The sequence below is a fragment of the Pholis gunnellus genome, assembly GCF_910591455.1.
Source record: "Pholis gunnellus genome assembly, chromosome: 16".
Classification (NCBI taxonomy): Eukaryota; Metazoa; Chordata; class Actinopteri; order Perciformes; family Pholidae; genus Pholis; species Pholis gunnellus.
In genome coordinates, this window is record NC_136543.1 from 7,567,674 (window position 1) to 7,583,532 (window position 15,859).

At 42.8% G+C, this 15,859-nt stretch overlaps 2 protein-coding genes across 2 annotated transcripts; both read left to right on the forward strand.

Moving 5' to 3' along the window:
• Positions 1 to 1,963: 1,963 nt before the first annotated feature.
• Positions 1,964 to 7,740, forward strand: scamp3 (secretory carrier membrane protein 3). Its single transcript, XM_079176069.1, has 9 exons — positions 1,964 to 2,383; positions 2,712 to 2,792; positions 4,023 to 4,136; positions 4,413 to 4,533; positions 4,655 to 4,783; positions 5,821 to 5,980; positions 6,121 to 6,222; positions 6,307 to 6,424; positions 7,568 to 7,740. Exons 1-9 carry the CDS (start codon positions 2,330 to 2,332, stop codon positions 7,727 to 7,729), a joined length of 1,041 nt encoding a protein of 346 aa, XP_079032195.1. The 5' UTR covers positions 1,964 to 2,329; the 3' UTR covers positions 7,730 to 7,740.
• A 1,318-nt stretch (positions 7,741 to 9,058) lies between these two features.
• Positions 9,059 to 15,045, forward strand: rnf115b (ring finger protein 115b). Its single transcript, XM_079175681.1, has 9 exons — positions 9,059 to 9,139; positions 10,849 to 10,907; positions 11,095 to 11,152; positions 11,239 to 11,450; positions 12,009 to 12,077; positions 12,187 to 12,265; positions 12,527 to 12,620; positions 13,482 to 13,597; positions 14,009 to 15,045. Exons 1-9 carry the CDS (start codon positions 9,062 to 9,064, stop codon positions 14,129 to 14,131), a joined length of 888 nt encoding a protein of 295 aa, XP_079031807.1. The 5' UTR covers positions 9,059 to 9,061; the 3' UTR covers positions 14,132 to 15,045.
• Positions 15,046 to 15,859: the final 814 nt, after the last annotated feature.

The window sequence follows — 15,859 nt, forward strand, 5'->3', positions numbered from 1 at the left end:
AGACTAGGCTGGATTGTTCAAGGGCATGAGGCCATGAAGTGTGTATAAACTAAAGGTGTAAGCCTAACATGTGACTGCAAGGGTATATGAGAAGTACAAAGACAAACCTATGAAAAGGCCCTTTGAGCATGCACACTTCATACAAGCCGGCACAAAAAAAGAGACAAAAAAAACTCACATTTAACAAATTCCAGGAAATTAACATTATTCGAAGCAAAAACAAATTATTTGAGATGAATTTTGAATGTGTTCAATGTAATAATAAAAAAAAACCCTACAAAAAATAGGATGAATGTTTCTTTTGCTGCACCTGAACATTTCCCTGAGGTTTAAATCTCACCTTCCTTCTGAGATTCTGAGCCCACAGAAGTGAGGGGAAATGATTCTGTCAAGACACAAGAGGGACATCTACTGGAAGAGGAGGGAGGTATCTTTTTATAACAGCCAAACATGAATATTAACCAACAGTTATAAAACACCAGGCAGAAACCATAGACCGAGATCAAACAGACAGCCTGTCTTTAGCTTAAAGCTAAATGCTGTGGAGCGCAAATTAGGATGATGGAGGGTTTCAGCAGACAGCGCTAGTAATAAAGGGATGTGTGTCCACTCAGGTGCTCTTTGGGTGCGTTCAGCCTAACAAAACGTTTTGGGTACTTTTATTAAAGATATGATATTCAAACACGGCATTCAAACTTGATCATTCGCCAACACCACAGCTCCCTGTCTGCTTCTTTTACACCTTCTCAAGGATTATTTCTCACCAAACGTAACGGTTTTATCTCCAAATGAATGTAGGCCTTCTCTGCAGAACTGTTGTCGGCTAACGTTGGCTAAACAATGTGCAAATGCCAAAAAGTAGAGATATAAAGGCTATAACGGCCCAGATTTAAAGAGGCATATCAAATATGTATATTAGCCACACCTCCTGGCAATAATATGAAATATCATTGAGAGAGCTCAAATAACAGTTTGATAGTAGGTTAGTTATTGATAACAAAGATGCTCTATTACAATCAAATTCATGTAGAATACTATTGGCTTGGCACTAATGGGAGTTCAGTGATGCAATGACAATCCATCTTTTATAGGTTCCTTGGTATGAACCTAGAAATGTCTCCTTTAAGGTAATTTACATTGTAGAGATAAAAGATAATTGTCTAAACCTTTTATTCTTTAACATCTGGCATATTTATATTATTACAGTTTTGGATTTGTGCGTTGTTTAAATCTATTATCATACATTGGCTACACTGGCTTCTTGTCCAACAAAGAATTGACTTTAAAATGCAGCTGTTGGTTATAAAGCACTGAATGGTTTAGGGCCAAAATACATCTCTGATCTGCTGCTGCCTTATGAACCATCCCGACCCCTTAGGTCTACTTTCTGTTCCCAGAGTCAGAACAAAACATGCAAGCAGCGTTCAGTTTTTCTGCTCCACACATCTGGAACAAAGTCCCAGAAAGCTGCAGGTCTGCTGAGACCCTCAGCTCCTTTAAATCAAGACTGAAGACGTTTCTGTTTGCTGCCTTTAATTTAACCAGATTCAAGGATATTAATCAATTTCTGCATTTTACTACTCCTGTATTTTATTTCCTACACTGCTTTATAGTGTTTAAACACATCAAAACATAAGGCAAAAGAAAAGGAGATTTAAAAACAATTAAAAACATTGATTGAAATATTAAAAACAGTCATTAAATGTTTTTATGTGAAGCACTTTGAATTGCCTTGTTCTTAAATGTGCTATACAAATAAACTTGCCTTGCCTTGCATTTGTGTTGTTATTTAATTGTTGGCAGCGCCACAGGGGCAGCGCACATGCACAGCCATGTCACGCCACGCCCCCTCGTGCTCCCACGTGTTCTCGCTCTCTCTCTGCCGCAGCAGCAGTCACATGACCGAGTCTTTGGCTGTCTACTTCCTGTACCACGGCTATTATTCTCTGCGGGAGACAAATAACGGATCTGTGGCGCTTATCCCTGCGACTCGGTGCGGCTGTTAACCCAGATTCCTGATAGACAGGACTGAACTGGGGGGAACAAACAAAGAAACGGGGCAGACAACCGTCAACCTGTCCGTACATCGTGTTCACCTGCCATCTAACGGGAGATGCCCACCGGAGGGGCGGGTAGCTAGTTGACAGGATAACACGACTACCCCGCCCGCCCTTTACATTTAGAAACAGACGCAGCGGTTCATCAGCTGGTACACAGACAGCTGCTCGTTTTTTGTCCTCCTCTCCGTGACTCACGCTAGCATTAGCAGCAAGTGGTGGCTAGTTGACGTTAGCTCTCTTTCCTCCCCCCAACACAACCCGCCGTCGACATGTCAAAATACACAAGCTTCCCCGAGCCGACGGACGACCACAACCCTTTCCAAGTGGGTGAAATGAAATATTAATCTTAACACCAGCCTGTGTCCGTGCAGCCCGTCACGGCGTGTTTGATGGATGGAAGCCATTGATGCAGCCGACATCCGTGTAACAGCGGGCGTGTTGTTGCTCATGTGACGTGTGTGGCTTGTTTCTGTTTCTGGGCCTTTGTGCCCTCCTTCATCGTTGCCCACTTGTGGCTCTTTCTTCACAATGAATGCATCAGTAGAAGCCTCTCGGGTTTGTTAAACGTGGATTAACGTGTCAGCAGACAGTGGAATGTGTCACTGTGATCATTTTAACAGCAATGTGTTCGCCTTTGTTTTTGTCTGCTAGGACCCTGCAGTGACTCAACACAGCAGCAACACAGGATATGCAACACTGGACCTGTACAACCCTTTTGATAATACTACTGGGGTGAGTACTACTACAACATATTATGGGGTATATAGATATATTATAGGGGATAATAGGGGATATGTATACTTGACATTCAGCATCACACACAGTCCCATATCATTCGTTTAATCCAGTTATGTTTGTCTGAAATGCCCCGTTTACGATTTGTTACAAACGTATAAGTGTGAAATTAGTTTAATGTGTTTCTACTCGTCAGATGTTTATTATGTCTACAGTTTATTTCAGTCTGCTCCCTGAAATGACTGCAATCTAAGGGAGGTTATCTGTTGTATAAACTAATGCATAAACTCATCCATTAAAAGTGAATTAGAGCATTTGAAACAAATTGTGATGAAAAGGCTTTTTTTAAATGTAAAACATGAATAAGTCATTAAATTAACTGACTGCATTTGTGCCTGCTATAGCCTGCGGATCAGACTGAACTGCCATTTAGTTTCACTTCCTACATTCATTTTATCTGAATTAATGATCAAATCACACATGATGGTGTCAGTTCAGTGATCTGGAGCCAGACTAGAGAAAGAGTGGGTAATAAAACTGCTGCGCCCTCCTTAATATGTCAGCGGAAACTGTGCTTTAGTGGTTCAATAGATCAACGCACATAAAATGTGTGTTTGCTGGACACACAGTGAGGCTGCAATCAGTCGTTTACTTATCCAGCCTTAACGAGGACTGGACTGGACTGGACACAAACGTACTTCATTATTACTACATTAAGACCGAAATATACGCATTGCCATGTGACTCACACCTCAGTTGCATGTTAAAGAGTTTAGTGTTTTTGTTGCTACGAAACGGCTTGGGTCCTTGGTACTTCCTGTCAGCTGGTCAACAGGAACTAAACTTGGACGTCGAAACTGAAGGAGTCTAGTTTTAGTTGCAGATCCCTTTAATCTCAGACCGAGCGCATGACCACAAGCAGCCCACAATGACTGATGACATTATTCTGTTTTTATCACTTGTATTAGAATAAAAATGTAGCTTCTAGAGTGAACGAAGCTCACACGCACATCTGTAAATGTTATGTCATTTCATAAAATTCTCCTTTTGGCATTATCCTTGTCATGCCACATTATTATAGCTTCAGTATAATGTTGTTTTATGTGAATGTATTAATATTCAATGGATAAAAAAAAAAAAAAAAAAGCTAGTTTCAATGTGGAAAATGGTGCACGTACTTTTTTTTGGATGAGGTCAAACTGATGTCTGTTTCTTTTTTTTTCCCAGCCTCCTCCTCCGTATGAAGCCACCTCTCCCTCTGCTCCATCTGTGCCTGCACAGACCCCACCCAGTAGGACAACACCCACTGAGCCTCGCAACTATGGCTCCTATACCTCGCAGGTAAACGTGCTGCAATGCAGAGACACTTGTTGCATGCTGCACTTAAGACGAGTGATTACCATCTGATTTATAATATCAGCGCATTCAGCTGCAAAAATGGGATTGTACACTTGTGCGCTAGATGCCAATATCGATTTATTCAGATGAAATCCTCTCTGGATCTCTTATGATAACAGGTCTTTCATATAATCCATTTCATTATTCATGACGCGCACACAACCCTCTCTCTTTTAAACTTGACTTGCATTTCTGATACTTCGTGTCTTGCTGCGTTAGACTGCGGTGAATGCTACCACAGCCGAGCTCCTGAGGAAGCAGGAGGAGCTGGAGAAGAAAGCCCAGGAGCTGGAGAGAAGAGAGAGGGAGCTCGAGTCACACAGCCTGGGACCTGGAGCCTGTAAGAGATGGAGGATAGGAGGCGATATAAATATCTGAGATACCTGAATGTTTTATGGATTTAATGATTTCATAAGACATCGCCGCGGGTGACGTTTTCCCTCCACTCTTCTCTTTATCAGCTCGTCAGAATAACTGGCCCCCGTTGCCTTCATTCTGCCCCGTGGGCCCCTGCTTCTACCAGGACATCAATGTGGAGATCACGCAGCACTTCCAGCGCACCGTCACCTTCATGTACTACTTCTGGATGTGTGAGTTCCTGTAACTCTTACTACGCGCTGACGTGTGAATTCCCATTATTGTTTTGGCAACATCAGTGTTATAACGTAGCATGGTTGTTGCTGTGATTGGAGTGAAACCTTAAAACCTCCATCTGTTGACGCTTAAGATGTATCAGTGGAAGGTGGTGGTAATGTAACCGAATCACTTAAGGGATCTGTGTGAAGGATTCTTAAAGTAGCCCATAACAGACAAACACTGGCTCTAGAGAGAGCCTTTTGCTTTTTTATGCTGTCTGAAGGACAGAAAAGTAGGGGAGATCGGAGGGTTATTCAGGTGGATGCAATCTGCGACCTCACCACCAGATGTCACTAACTCCTGCACTCATGTCTGTGGGATTCCTTCTGTACTGTCTGGAGTAAGAGCTGGAATGTTTGCACAAAGACTCTGACACTTAACTGCCAGATTGAGGAACCAACTGAAATCAGGGGCTGCCAAAAGGTAAAGGTGGTCTTCACCTACTGCACACAGCAACCATTTCCAATTGTTGGAAGTAACTAAGTTGTTCTTATTGAACGACCCAAAGCGTCAGGCGTCAGCACGCACACTGGGGGAAAAAACGTTACAGGGGTCTGTGTCCCATGCATGTTTGCATGGTTTAAATCCGGTTTATTGCATGAAATGAACCTTGATACTGATTATGAAAAATGACAGAAAGGGCGAGAAAGTGAGGCAGAAAGTCACCGCATAAGAGAAGAGAGTGGGCGAGCATAAAAAATGAATTAAGCCCTGGGCCGAGGGAATACCAAAAGAGCCAACTCCAAACCTCGCAGCAGGAAAAAAGAAGGTAATAAATCGCGTCATGTTGCATCAGCCAAAGTCCTGACAAGTTGGCCCCTACTGTAGAGAGGGGAGGGGAGCGTTGGCTGTGTGTTCTAGTCCACCGCTCTGTAATACAGCAACAAAGAGTCGATCCCTACACTCAGCTTGCACTGCTGTTCATTCTTCTCCCAACCGCTCCCGTTCATCCTTTTTGTCTCCCTTTTTATCCGATCTCGTCAATGTCCAGTCTGCACTTGCGCGCTGCTCCTCAACCTCGTCTCCTCCCTGGCCATGTTCTGCGTGGACACCACGGGTGGTGTTGGCCTGGGCCTGGCCATCCTGTGGGCCCTCCTCTTCACCCCCTGCTCCTTCCTCTGCTGGTACCGTCCTGTGTACAAAGCCTTCAGGTGTGTTGCGTCACTTGAATGAAAAAGCCCATCGACCGTAAAACGCGCTGGCCCGTTTGCTCGCCGGCTGCGTAAAGCATACGTGGCATTGAGCTGTTGCTTCATTATGCTCACTTACGATGTTTTTCTCTCCCCTGTAGGAGTGACAGCTCCTTCAATTTCTTTGTCTTCTTCTTCGTTTTCTTTGCCCAAGTGGTCGTCTCGGTCATCATGACGATTGGTATCCCTGGATGGGGTTTCAGGTATGACTAATAAACAAAACCACCGCTCAAGACAGATACATGGTTCTTTCCTCCGTTTATGTCTCCCCTGTCTCTTCCCCTCAGCGGGTGGATCGTGAGCCTGGCTGCTCTGAAATCCAGCGTCCCCGTCGGTGCGATCATGATGATGAACGCCGTCCTCTTTACTGCCCAAGCCGCCATGGGGTTCGTCATGCTGAAGAAGGTGAAAACTGAATCATTTTTGTTTACGTGCAGGGAACATTTTTACAGGTAGTGACTCAGATTAGGGTTGTATTTCTGCCATGGTGTCAGTCACACTTTCCCCTGTATCTAACTCAGGATGTGGCATTTTCATGGAACATGAAATCTGGTTATACACGTCCCTACACACGTGATCATGAACATATCCAGCTTTCTGATCATCTGACGGCAGATGTGTCTGAAATCCCGAACATCTCAGCCACTCGCTTCAGAGGATAACTGCAGAATTTAGCTTCTTCAACATGATTCGCCATCATATCTTTTATTTTATTTTACCAGCTAACTACGATGTAACTTGAGAATAAAAAGAAACCTTGACGAGGTATATACATGCTAAAGCATCCTGGATTCTGTCAGAGTACTCCTGCTGGCACATCCAGGTGTTATTATAGCCAGAACATGCTTTCCTTGCATACTGCAAAATGTGACCGCATGCAGTAGTACATCCTGGTATTCTTGGTACACTGCATTTGCCATACTATGTATTGGGACATACCAAATCCTATTATGGCATAATAAATAGTATGGTAGCGTGGACTTTGGAAGGTACACCTGGGCCAGGCTAGTTTCCATGGTAGATTAGGTCAATTTTCTTTCAACTAACAACAACCTCTATACCTGAAGTATCAGATTATAACCGAGATTTAATAAATAGTCAAATTTGAAATGCAGGCAATCGCACACAAAAGGCAGAAAAATAACTATAATTGTTAGTCCCAGTAAAGTACTCATTTAAATCCAATTAATAAGGGAAAGGACACGTAGGTCTAAGTCGACTTGAATACGAATGTACACTAATGAACTGTCTGGAGATACTGTGACATGAGTGGGTCACATTTCTGGAAAGAAGTCAAAGGGAAGAAAGTGAAATCAAAATGGTCATGCTGTGTTCGCACTTTCCACCTGCTCTGTGGAAATACTCGCACCCGCTGAGAGCCCAGGTGGTCCACCTACCGTGAAGCAGTCGGTAGATAACAAACGGTCCGAAGAATAGGCCCCGATATCGGGTTCTGCGTATCATATTCACCCTCACAATGTGCATGGCATGAGGATGAATTGCTGCATGTATCGGGTGTCAGCGCGCTCTGCTCTTCCCCTCCTCTAGGTCCACAGCCTGTACAGGCAGACCGATGCCAGCTTTCAGAAGGCCCAGGCCGAGTTTGCCACCGGAGTCATGTCCAATCAGGCCGTACGCCAGGCCGCCACCACCGCAGCCACCAGCGCCGCCACCAGCGCTGCCCAGGGGGCCTTCACCGCGCCTCGGTAGAGAGGGACGAGAGGGACGAGAGGGGTTGGGAGGGTAAGACGTGAAGGAGGGCTCATTCCTCTTGATAGAGGATCTGTTTAGGTATTTATTTCCCCAGAGGTGATTAGAATTTGATTGGGGCGGGGTGGGGGGGGGGGGATTTGTCTGTATAGTAACCCCTTGAGCAACTGAACATCAGGCCATGTGCATGAGACAGAGGTGGGGTTTTGTAATTTCTATCGATGTACAGGTCAAGTTAGCTACATTGCCAAACCGGGAGTCAACTAAATCATAAGTGTTGATTCAGGAAACAGAAAGATGGTGTGAAAACAATAACATGCTGAAGCTGTTTGAAACGTAGCGCACTCGTTACCGGTATCAGTGAATGCATGGAAAATGCTACTTTTTTTTTTTCTTTCTTTTTTAATAACAAGACGAGCTGTGTGCCAAGTAGGAAAGTTCTGGTCTGGATAGTTCCCATTTTTAAATGACCTGGATGAGTTTACAAAGAGCCAGTGTTTGAGTTGAACACTGAAAATGTTGCCATTCTAACATTCGACCCATAACTGAGTGGCTCAACGCTAATATTTTGTTGCTTTAGCGCAAACTAACACGTTTTGTTATCATCACTCCAAATGAGAATGCCTCTTTACCTATTTGCCAAAACCTCTCATACTGTAAAGAATATGTGTTTCTGTTACAATATATCTGTCACTGTTCTGTTGGTGCTGCTTGTGGTTCTTATGATTATTACACGTCACTGTCTTGGTTTTAATAAAAAATATATTGTCATGCGTACACAGTTATTATTGCTGTATCTCATTGTCAAGTTAAGTAACAGGATATGTATTTTGATGTTTTTAATGTTTTAAATGAGTCAAACCTCATTAAGTTCAGTATCCTGTAATGTCGTTAAATTACATTTTATAACTTGGATTGTGCTGCTCGTAACCAAGTTTGTCTTTAAAAAAAAAAAAAAGAGGATCCCACTTGAACGTTTTTTAGTCTCTGGCGACACCCACCATCCTCCAAGGAAACTGCATCCGTGATCCAACTTGTTGCTTTTTGAGCTCTTGGCTTCTTTTAGCAACTTGATCTTTGAAGCGGTGACCGAAGCAAATCTGATCATGAAGCTGCGGGTTAATGTGTGTTGTTTTTTTTACCCTGTATAAACTTTATTTATTAAAAATGACACTGTGAGGAGTGATAGTGTTGCCTGCTCTTTTAATGGTATTAATGTGCCGGTTTTCTGACATATGTCACGGGCACCAAACCGTCCGGTGACTGCTCTGACCCGTCGGAGACCTTTATGGACTGCCTCGCCGACGTCAGGCACTGGGCGTCACCGTGAAGATGGCGGAGGCTGCGGACACACCACAACACCGGTTTTTCTGTCACTGCTGTAAAAGTGAAACAAATCCCAAACTCCCGGTGAGTCACTTTGAAGCGTGTTTTTAATTCACCTCGTGGAGCCGGAAATCACCCATGCGGACGTGGAGGGACGTCTTAAGACGTTGACAGCGCTTTCTTTTTATAAACTTGTGTGAAGTGATACATTTCACTTTGCTCTCGAATTTAAAATAGTGGGACCACAAAAGCACACGTATGACAGCCTTCTTGTTGGTGTTTCTTTGCGTAAAGCATATGCGCCAAGATCTTACACGAGTTGGAGAGAGAGAGAATAAAATCTGGTGATTCACGTTGCCATATTTAGAAGCACCACTGTTGGCGACGATCTGTGTCCAGTTGTCTTCTGTCAACTGCGCGTGTGAGATGTAGGAGGGGCTGGTTGGGTGACATGCGCCAGCAGCGCTTGCAGGACTTCCTAAAAGTAGAGCCTAAAACTGCAAATGTGCCTTTAACCCCTGCAGCCCGATTTATTATGTCCGCTTATTGTATCGGCAAAGCCCAACTGAAAGATGAGTCGTTAACCTGGAGATTCATTTCTCCTGCTTGCTCGATCCGGAGCGCGCTGTGAAAGCCGCTGTTGGTGCCCATTTGTTGTGCAGCTGCCACTTTTAGTGGCACGAATAAGCACGCATGTTGTCATGATGGAACACACGCGCACGAGTGTGTGTGGGTGTGAATGAGAGATTAATCTGCTCTAGGCCAATATGTTCCCAAAACATGTGGACACCAATATGCAGATAAATGTGTATTCTATTCTTTAAAGCTTGTTTTTTTGGCATAGGATAAAAGGGATGATATGTAACAGGTCCCCAGCCGGAATCAAACCGGGGAAATTGCAATAACATCGTGCCTCACCACTAACCCACAGGAATGCCTCTTTTTTGTGTGTGTGTGTACATCCTGGTGGCCCAGTGGTTAAGATACCATACAAATTCAATGTACCTGGTTTGATTCTGACTTGCAACCTTGTTGCAGAAATTGACTGGAGCTCCTACTGTGGGCGACCTCACCAATGCTCTTGTGGTAGAATAAAAGCAAACGTCTGCAGCCACACTCTAAACTATTTCATCGTAAAATAACAGTAAAATACTGGCAGCAGAGACGCCAGTAATTTACTGTTATTTTACGGTGCAGCTATTGTAATTTATTTTAACAGTATCTTATCGTATATTGGATGACAGTATTTGATAGTAGAATAACTGGGCTTTAAGGTAATTCTACAGTATATACAAGTATGTTACCGTTTATTTACAATGGGTAATAAAATCTGCTACTTTTGCATATAATTCCCCACAACAATAACAAAAAAGTAGAAAACACAAGAACTCATATACAATACAATATTGCTGAAGTTTATTAATTGTCCTCAATCATTCATACCGCTGACTTTGTAAGACAGATAATATTATAGTGACTCACTGAACTTCACAGAAAATACTGTATGCTGATAAAATACAGTTATCTGCAGCTATGGTTAACTAACTGTTAATATACATGGGAAGGATGAATATTTACCTGTATGTTACAGGCATTATGAAATACTGTAAGATACTGTTGTAAATCCACCGTAAATTTACAGCAATTCATTACAGTGCAGGTCAAAAGCTTTACTAGAAGAATGTAGGCGGTTATAGCATCGGATTAATCATCATAGTTTTGTATTGAACTCAGAAGTTGGAGTTGCTGCATTCTTTTGGTCTTGTAGTGCATGTTTTTTTTCTTTTCACCAGGATTTCGTCTGCCCCAGATGTGACTCTGACTTCATTGAGGAGGTGACAGAAGACTCCAGGTACAGCTCCGTTTTGGTGTTTATATTTACTGTGCTTTATATCATAAAGTTTATAAAATGTTTTAAAGCATGCTCCTAAGCATTAAAATGCATGATGGTCACTGTAGCGGCAGTGTCAGGCTCTCAAGAGTTATGTTTTTAATTTCACACCACAGATATTAAAACCTATTAATATTTTTCTGCCTAGTCTTCTGCAGAACAGCACTTCGGTGGCCAGTGAAGATTCCAACTCGTTGTTCTCAGAGGTATGTCCCTACATATGGCATTTTAAAACGTCCACTCCTCTTATTCTGAAGCTCTGTTTGACATAGTACTTGGTCTCTCTCCCAAGTTATGGCAGCTGCTGTTCATGGAGCGCTCTGCTCTGCTGTCGCATCCGCCGTCTTCAGAGTCCGACCCAGATGACAGCGAGCAGGTATCTGCGGGTCAGAGCCGGCCTTCCCCAGTGTCGCCGGGCGCCGCTGAGGCCGGAGAACCAGAGTCTCCTCCCCAGCCTGAGCAAGAGAGGTCGCCCAGGCCTGAGCAAAGGCCTGCAGTGGAAGGGTGTGTGGACATGGTACACACAACCATCACCAGTGTGTACTGAACTCTGACCGTGCAAAAAATACTTTGTTCTATTTATGTCTTGTCATTTGCAGTACAAGGAAATAAAGGCATAGACATGACGAACCACCAACATATACAGCTTAAACACATACAACATGCTGTGTTTTTGCACAGATATTCCTTTATATTTTTCCTTTATTTCATAGTACATGTTCATAAGTTTCGACAAGTTTGCACATTCTTTTTTGTAATGTAAGCACTTCCTTATGTGATTGATTTGCTTCAAAAGGTGATTGTAGTCGGTAAAGCTTCAGTAAGCTTCCATACTAACGGCTGGATCTCTATGTAAAATCATTACTCTGCATTTGGTGCAGTCATGCAGTATCAGTATCAGACTAATATATATATATATATATATATTATATATTATTTACCAACTCCAAGTAAAAGTATGAAGGCCTGGCATGAATTTAAACTGCTGTAAATACAGTAACGTGTGTGTTTTCAAAGCACAATAAGGCAGACATCTCTGCTGTCTGTTTTCGCCCCTTCAAGGATTGTGCAGCAGTTCTTGGCCGGCCTGTTTGCCAACAACGGAAACCCCGGTGCTGCACCAGCTGCACTGTAAGCGCTTTTTAATTTCCGATTCACATCATTTACTTTTGATTTCATCTAGCGTTGTGTGATGACAACACCCCCTCCCTCTCCTTTGCTCTCTTTCTGTGTGTCTCAGAACCAGCATGCTACAGTTGCACTCAAACCCCGGGGATTATGCGTGGGGCCAGGGAGGTCTGGACTCTGTCATCACAGAGGTCAGTGGTATCAGAGGTGGGGATTTCTAAGCTTTGTGTTTAGTTTTAGCCTGGTTTCCTCCTCCTTCTCCTCCTTCTTCTTCTTTTACTTCCATCTCGATCAACCTTTTATAATGAAACACAAAACCCCCAAAGTCTGTTATTATTAAGTTACAAACTGTTCATTTCTTATTCTTTTATCCATTCCATTAGAACTCTGTTGCCTTCGTTTCCCCTCTCTGCCGCTCATGTCTCCTATGTCTCCTTACTTTCCACACCTAGTTGTTAGGACAGTTGGAGTGCACAGGTCCACCCCCTGCTGAAAAGGAGATGATCTCATCCCTGCCAACAGTTTGTATCTCTCAAGAACAGACAGGTAACAACTCAGCATGGCATCTCTTTCCCTCCTCTTTTTTTCCTTCTCTTTCTTCCTTCCCTCCATCTTTCCTTTTTTCCTCTTATCTCTCTTTTCCTTTTCCCATGATGGCTTTCCTTCACTCTTTTCCCCCTTGTATGTGCTTTTCTCGTCCTGTCTCTAAGCTCTCTTTATCTCCTCCTGCTTCTCCTTCCCTCCTCTTATCTTGTCTTCCCATTCCTCATTTCCTCATCCCAGCTTTCTTTCCCCCTCTCCTATTCTTCTACATCGTTTATTTTCCTATCTCTGCTTACTTCTTCTTATCTTTACTTTCCTCCTCACTTTTCCTTTCCTTGCATCCCTTTTTCTTTCCTTTCACCCTCCCATCGATCCTTCCCCCCCTCTTATGTTTCCTTTCCTCTGTCTGTCTTTACTTCCTCTTACATTTCTTTTCTTCCTCTCATCCTTCCTTTCCTCTTCCTACTTTGCCTTGCCTCCTCTCAATTTTCCTTGCATCCCTCTTTCTTTCCTTTCCTTCTCCTATCTTTTATTTACCTCTTCACTACTTTCATTCTGTCCTCCTATAATACATCCATCCTCTCTGTCCTAGTTACCAGTAATAGTAAGTAATTAATAAATGTTTTGTACTTAGTGAAGTAGTAAAAGTGGTATGAAAGTGGTATGTAAGCTTCTAAATCTTAATTCACACATCATTTAATTGGGTTAGCTACATAAAATAACAGAGGACTGCATTACAAAAGTGTCACTGTGTTACACTGTGTCAAACATGTTATGATGGGTTTTCTGTGTCTGCTTCTCTCTGTATCTGTTTCTCTCGCACACATTCTCATACTGTCTGTTTTTCTTGTTTGTCTCCCTCAGACTGCAGACTGGAGTGTCCAGTTTGTAGGGAGGAGTATTCATCAGGTGAATCTGTCAGGAAGCTACCCTGCCTCCATTACTTCCACAGTGAATGTATAGTGCCTTGGCTGGAGCTGGTAAGGACGAGGGGTGGATGATGGTCAGGGTTTGACGGTCTGTTAGATTTGTCATGAAGGTTTGAAGTGTCACACAACCTGAATTGAGGGTTGCGACGACAACACAGAGACAATGTTTTGTTACCAAATGTTTTAGTGCCTCTGAGCCTGAGAGAGCTATGGCCGGAGGCTTTGTGTTTTCGGGTTGGCCATCCAGTCCATTCTTGTGAATAATTATTTAGTAAATAATTCATATGCTAATTCTGACAATTTCACACAAATGTCTAATGGGATAAATTGATGGCATTTTGGATAGACATTAGCGGAGGCATCCGACTGCAAGGTGCAATTGTGGTCTCAGGTTGTACTGTAGATGCTGTTTTACCACTGACTTTTTGCCTTCAGATGAATACGTTTTTCTCCCTCCCCCAGCATGATACCTGCCCAGTGTGCCGAAAAAGCCTCGACGGTGTCGACAACAGCCTCCCGCCCACATCAGAACCCCCAGAAGCTCGCTCCATCAGGACAGAGCAACAGGAGAGGCAGGCGATCTGAGACACGGGCCAAGCAACTCTACCTCCTTCACTGTTTCCAAGAGACGCTTCTCACCACAGACCTTTCCCTCCACAACGACTGCTTTTAAATAAAATACATTACATGCATCACAGTCGTAACTTGCAGCTTCAACTCTTACTTTATTCATCCCTGCTGAGGACGTCTATGTTCTCTTTCCCAACATCGTCACCATTTTTAAGCTACACACAAGAGCGCCGTGCAGTTTGCAGACGAGACGTGGAGGTGATGTGTCCTTCTCGCTGCACTGCCCTCTTTAGTGGTTTTCTGAATGACTGACTTTGATGTCATGAACTAATCACCGCTGAGCTGCCTGTGATTGTCAAAGTGATGGGAATTCACAGAGTTATGAAGTAATGCTTTCATGTTAAGGCTCTTCGTACGATGATTTCTTACTGCTGAATATTTTGTTTTTCCACCCAGTCTGATTCAGCGTTTATATTAAAGCCTCCTGTGATCCCCGCCCTCTGCACCGTCTCCTTAAATAATCTTAAACCTCAATGGAAACATTTACTTGAATATGGAAGAATATGTGAAATACAGTACAATATAGCCTAATCCAATGAAATATAAACTGATACAAATGACAAGTGCACTATTAAGTTGACAGGAATATAAAATATACACCTCTGTTTCAATATAGTAGACAAATTGTTGGTTATGGGGCAGAATACAGCTGTGAGGGATATAGTGCTGAAACAGAATTAATCACCACCAATTTTGTTAATCGATTAAGTCACTTATTAAGCAAAAATACAAAACATTTGTTGGTTCCAGCTACTCTAATGTAAGGATTCACTGCTTTTCTCTGAATTATGTCACTGTAAATTGATGATTTTATTTGTAGGACTGTTAATCAGACAAAACAAGCAAATTAAAGAAATGATACCACTTTGCACCTTGGGTGACTTGTGATTGGCTTTGTCTTATTTTATAGACTTGTCAATTGGTCTGAGAAAGTCATGAACAAATTCATCTTATGACAATAAGCAGCTGCAGCCTTAAAGGAATATAATACGTGACTAATACAGCACAACCTACAGTATAATATATCGTATTATACATCTAACAAAAGATAAATGCAACAACAAAGAATAGAATATAGCACTGCAACTATTATTTTTTTTAAATAATTGAGCAGTTTATGAATCATTCATCAATTAATCATTTAGTTTATAAACTGGCAAAAAAATACTGACAAATGTCCATCAATTTATCCCAATCCCCAAGTTGACATGTTCAGTTAACATTTTTTTTGTGACCCAGAGTCCAAATCATTTTACAGTGATTAAAAAAACGAGAAACGCAGCAACTCCTCACATCTGACAAGACTGAAAAGACTTTTAACATCAATACACGGATCGATTAGCGGACTAATAGCTTCAGTAGAAAAGAAGAATTGCCATCTTCATGGAGAAGACTTTATTTATTTATAGGCTGAAGTGCTCCCGGTGCCGCCTCCTGTCTGTGCTGTGTTTATACTGTAACGTTATGTTGACACACGGTGCAGCAGCTGGGACCACGCACCGCCGGGTTGACAGTTGACTGCTGCATACCAGCAAACACACCGTTAACCGGCCGAGAACACAGCTGCCAAAGTCACCGACAAATACAGAAATACAAACATTGTTTTTTTGTCAATGACCGGGGCCCGCAGGAACCGACCGACATTTGCTCTCCTCTCCTTTCCTCTGCTCTCCCCTCCGCCCT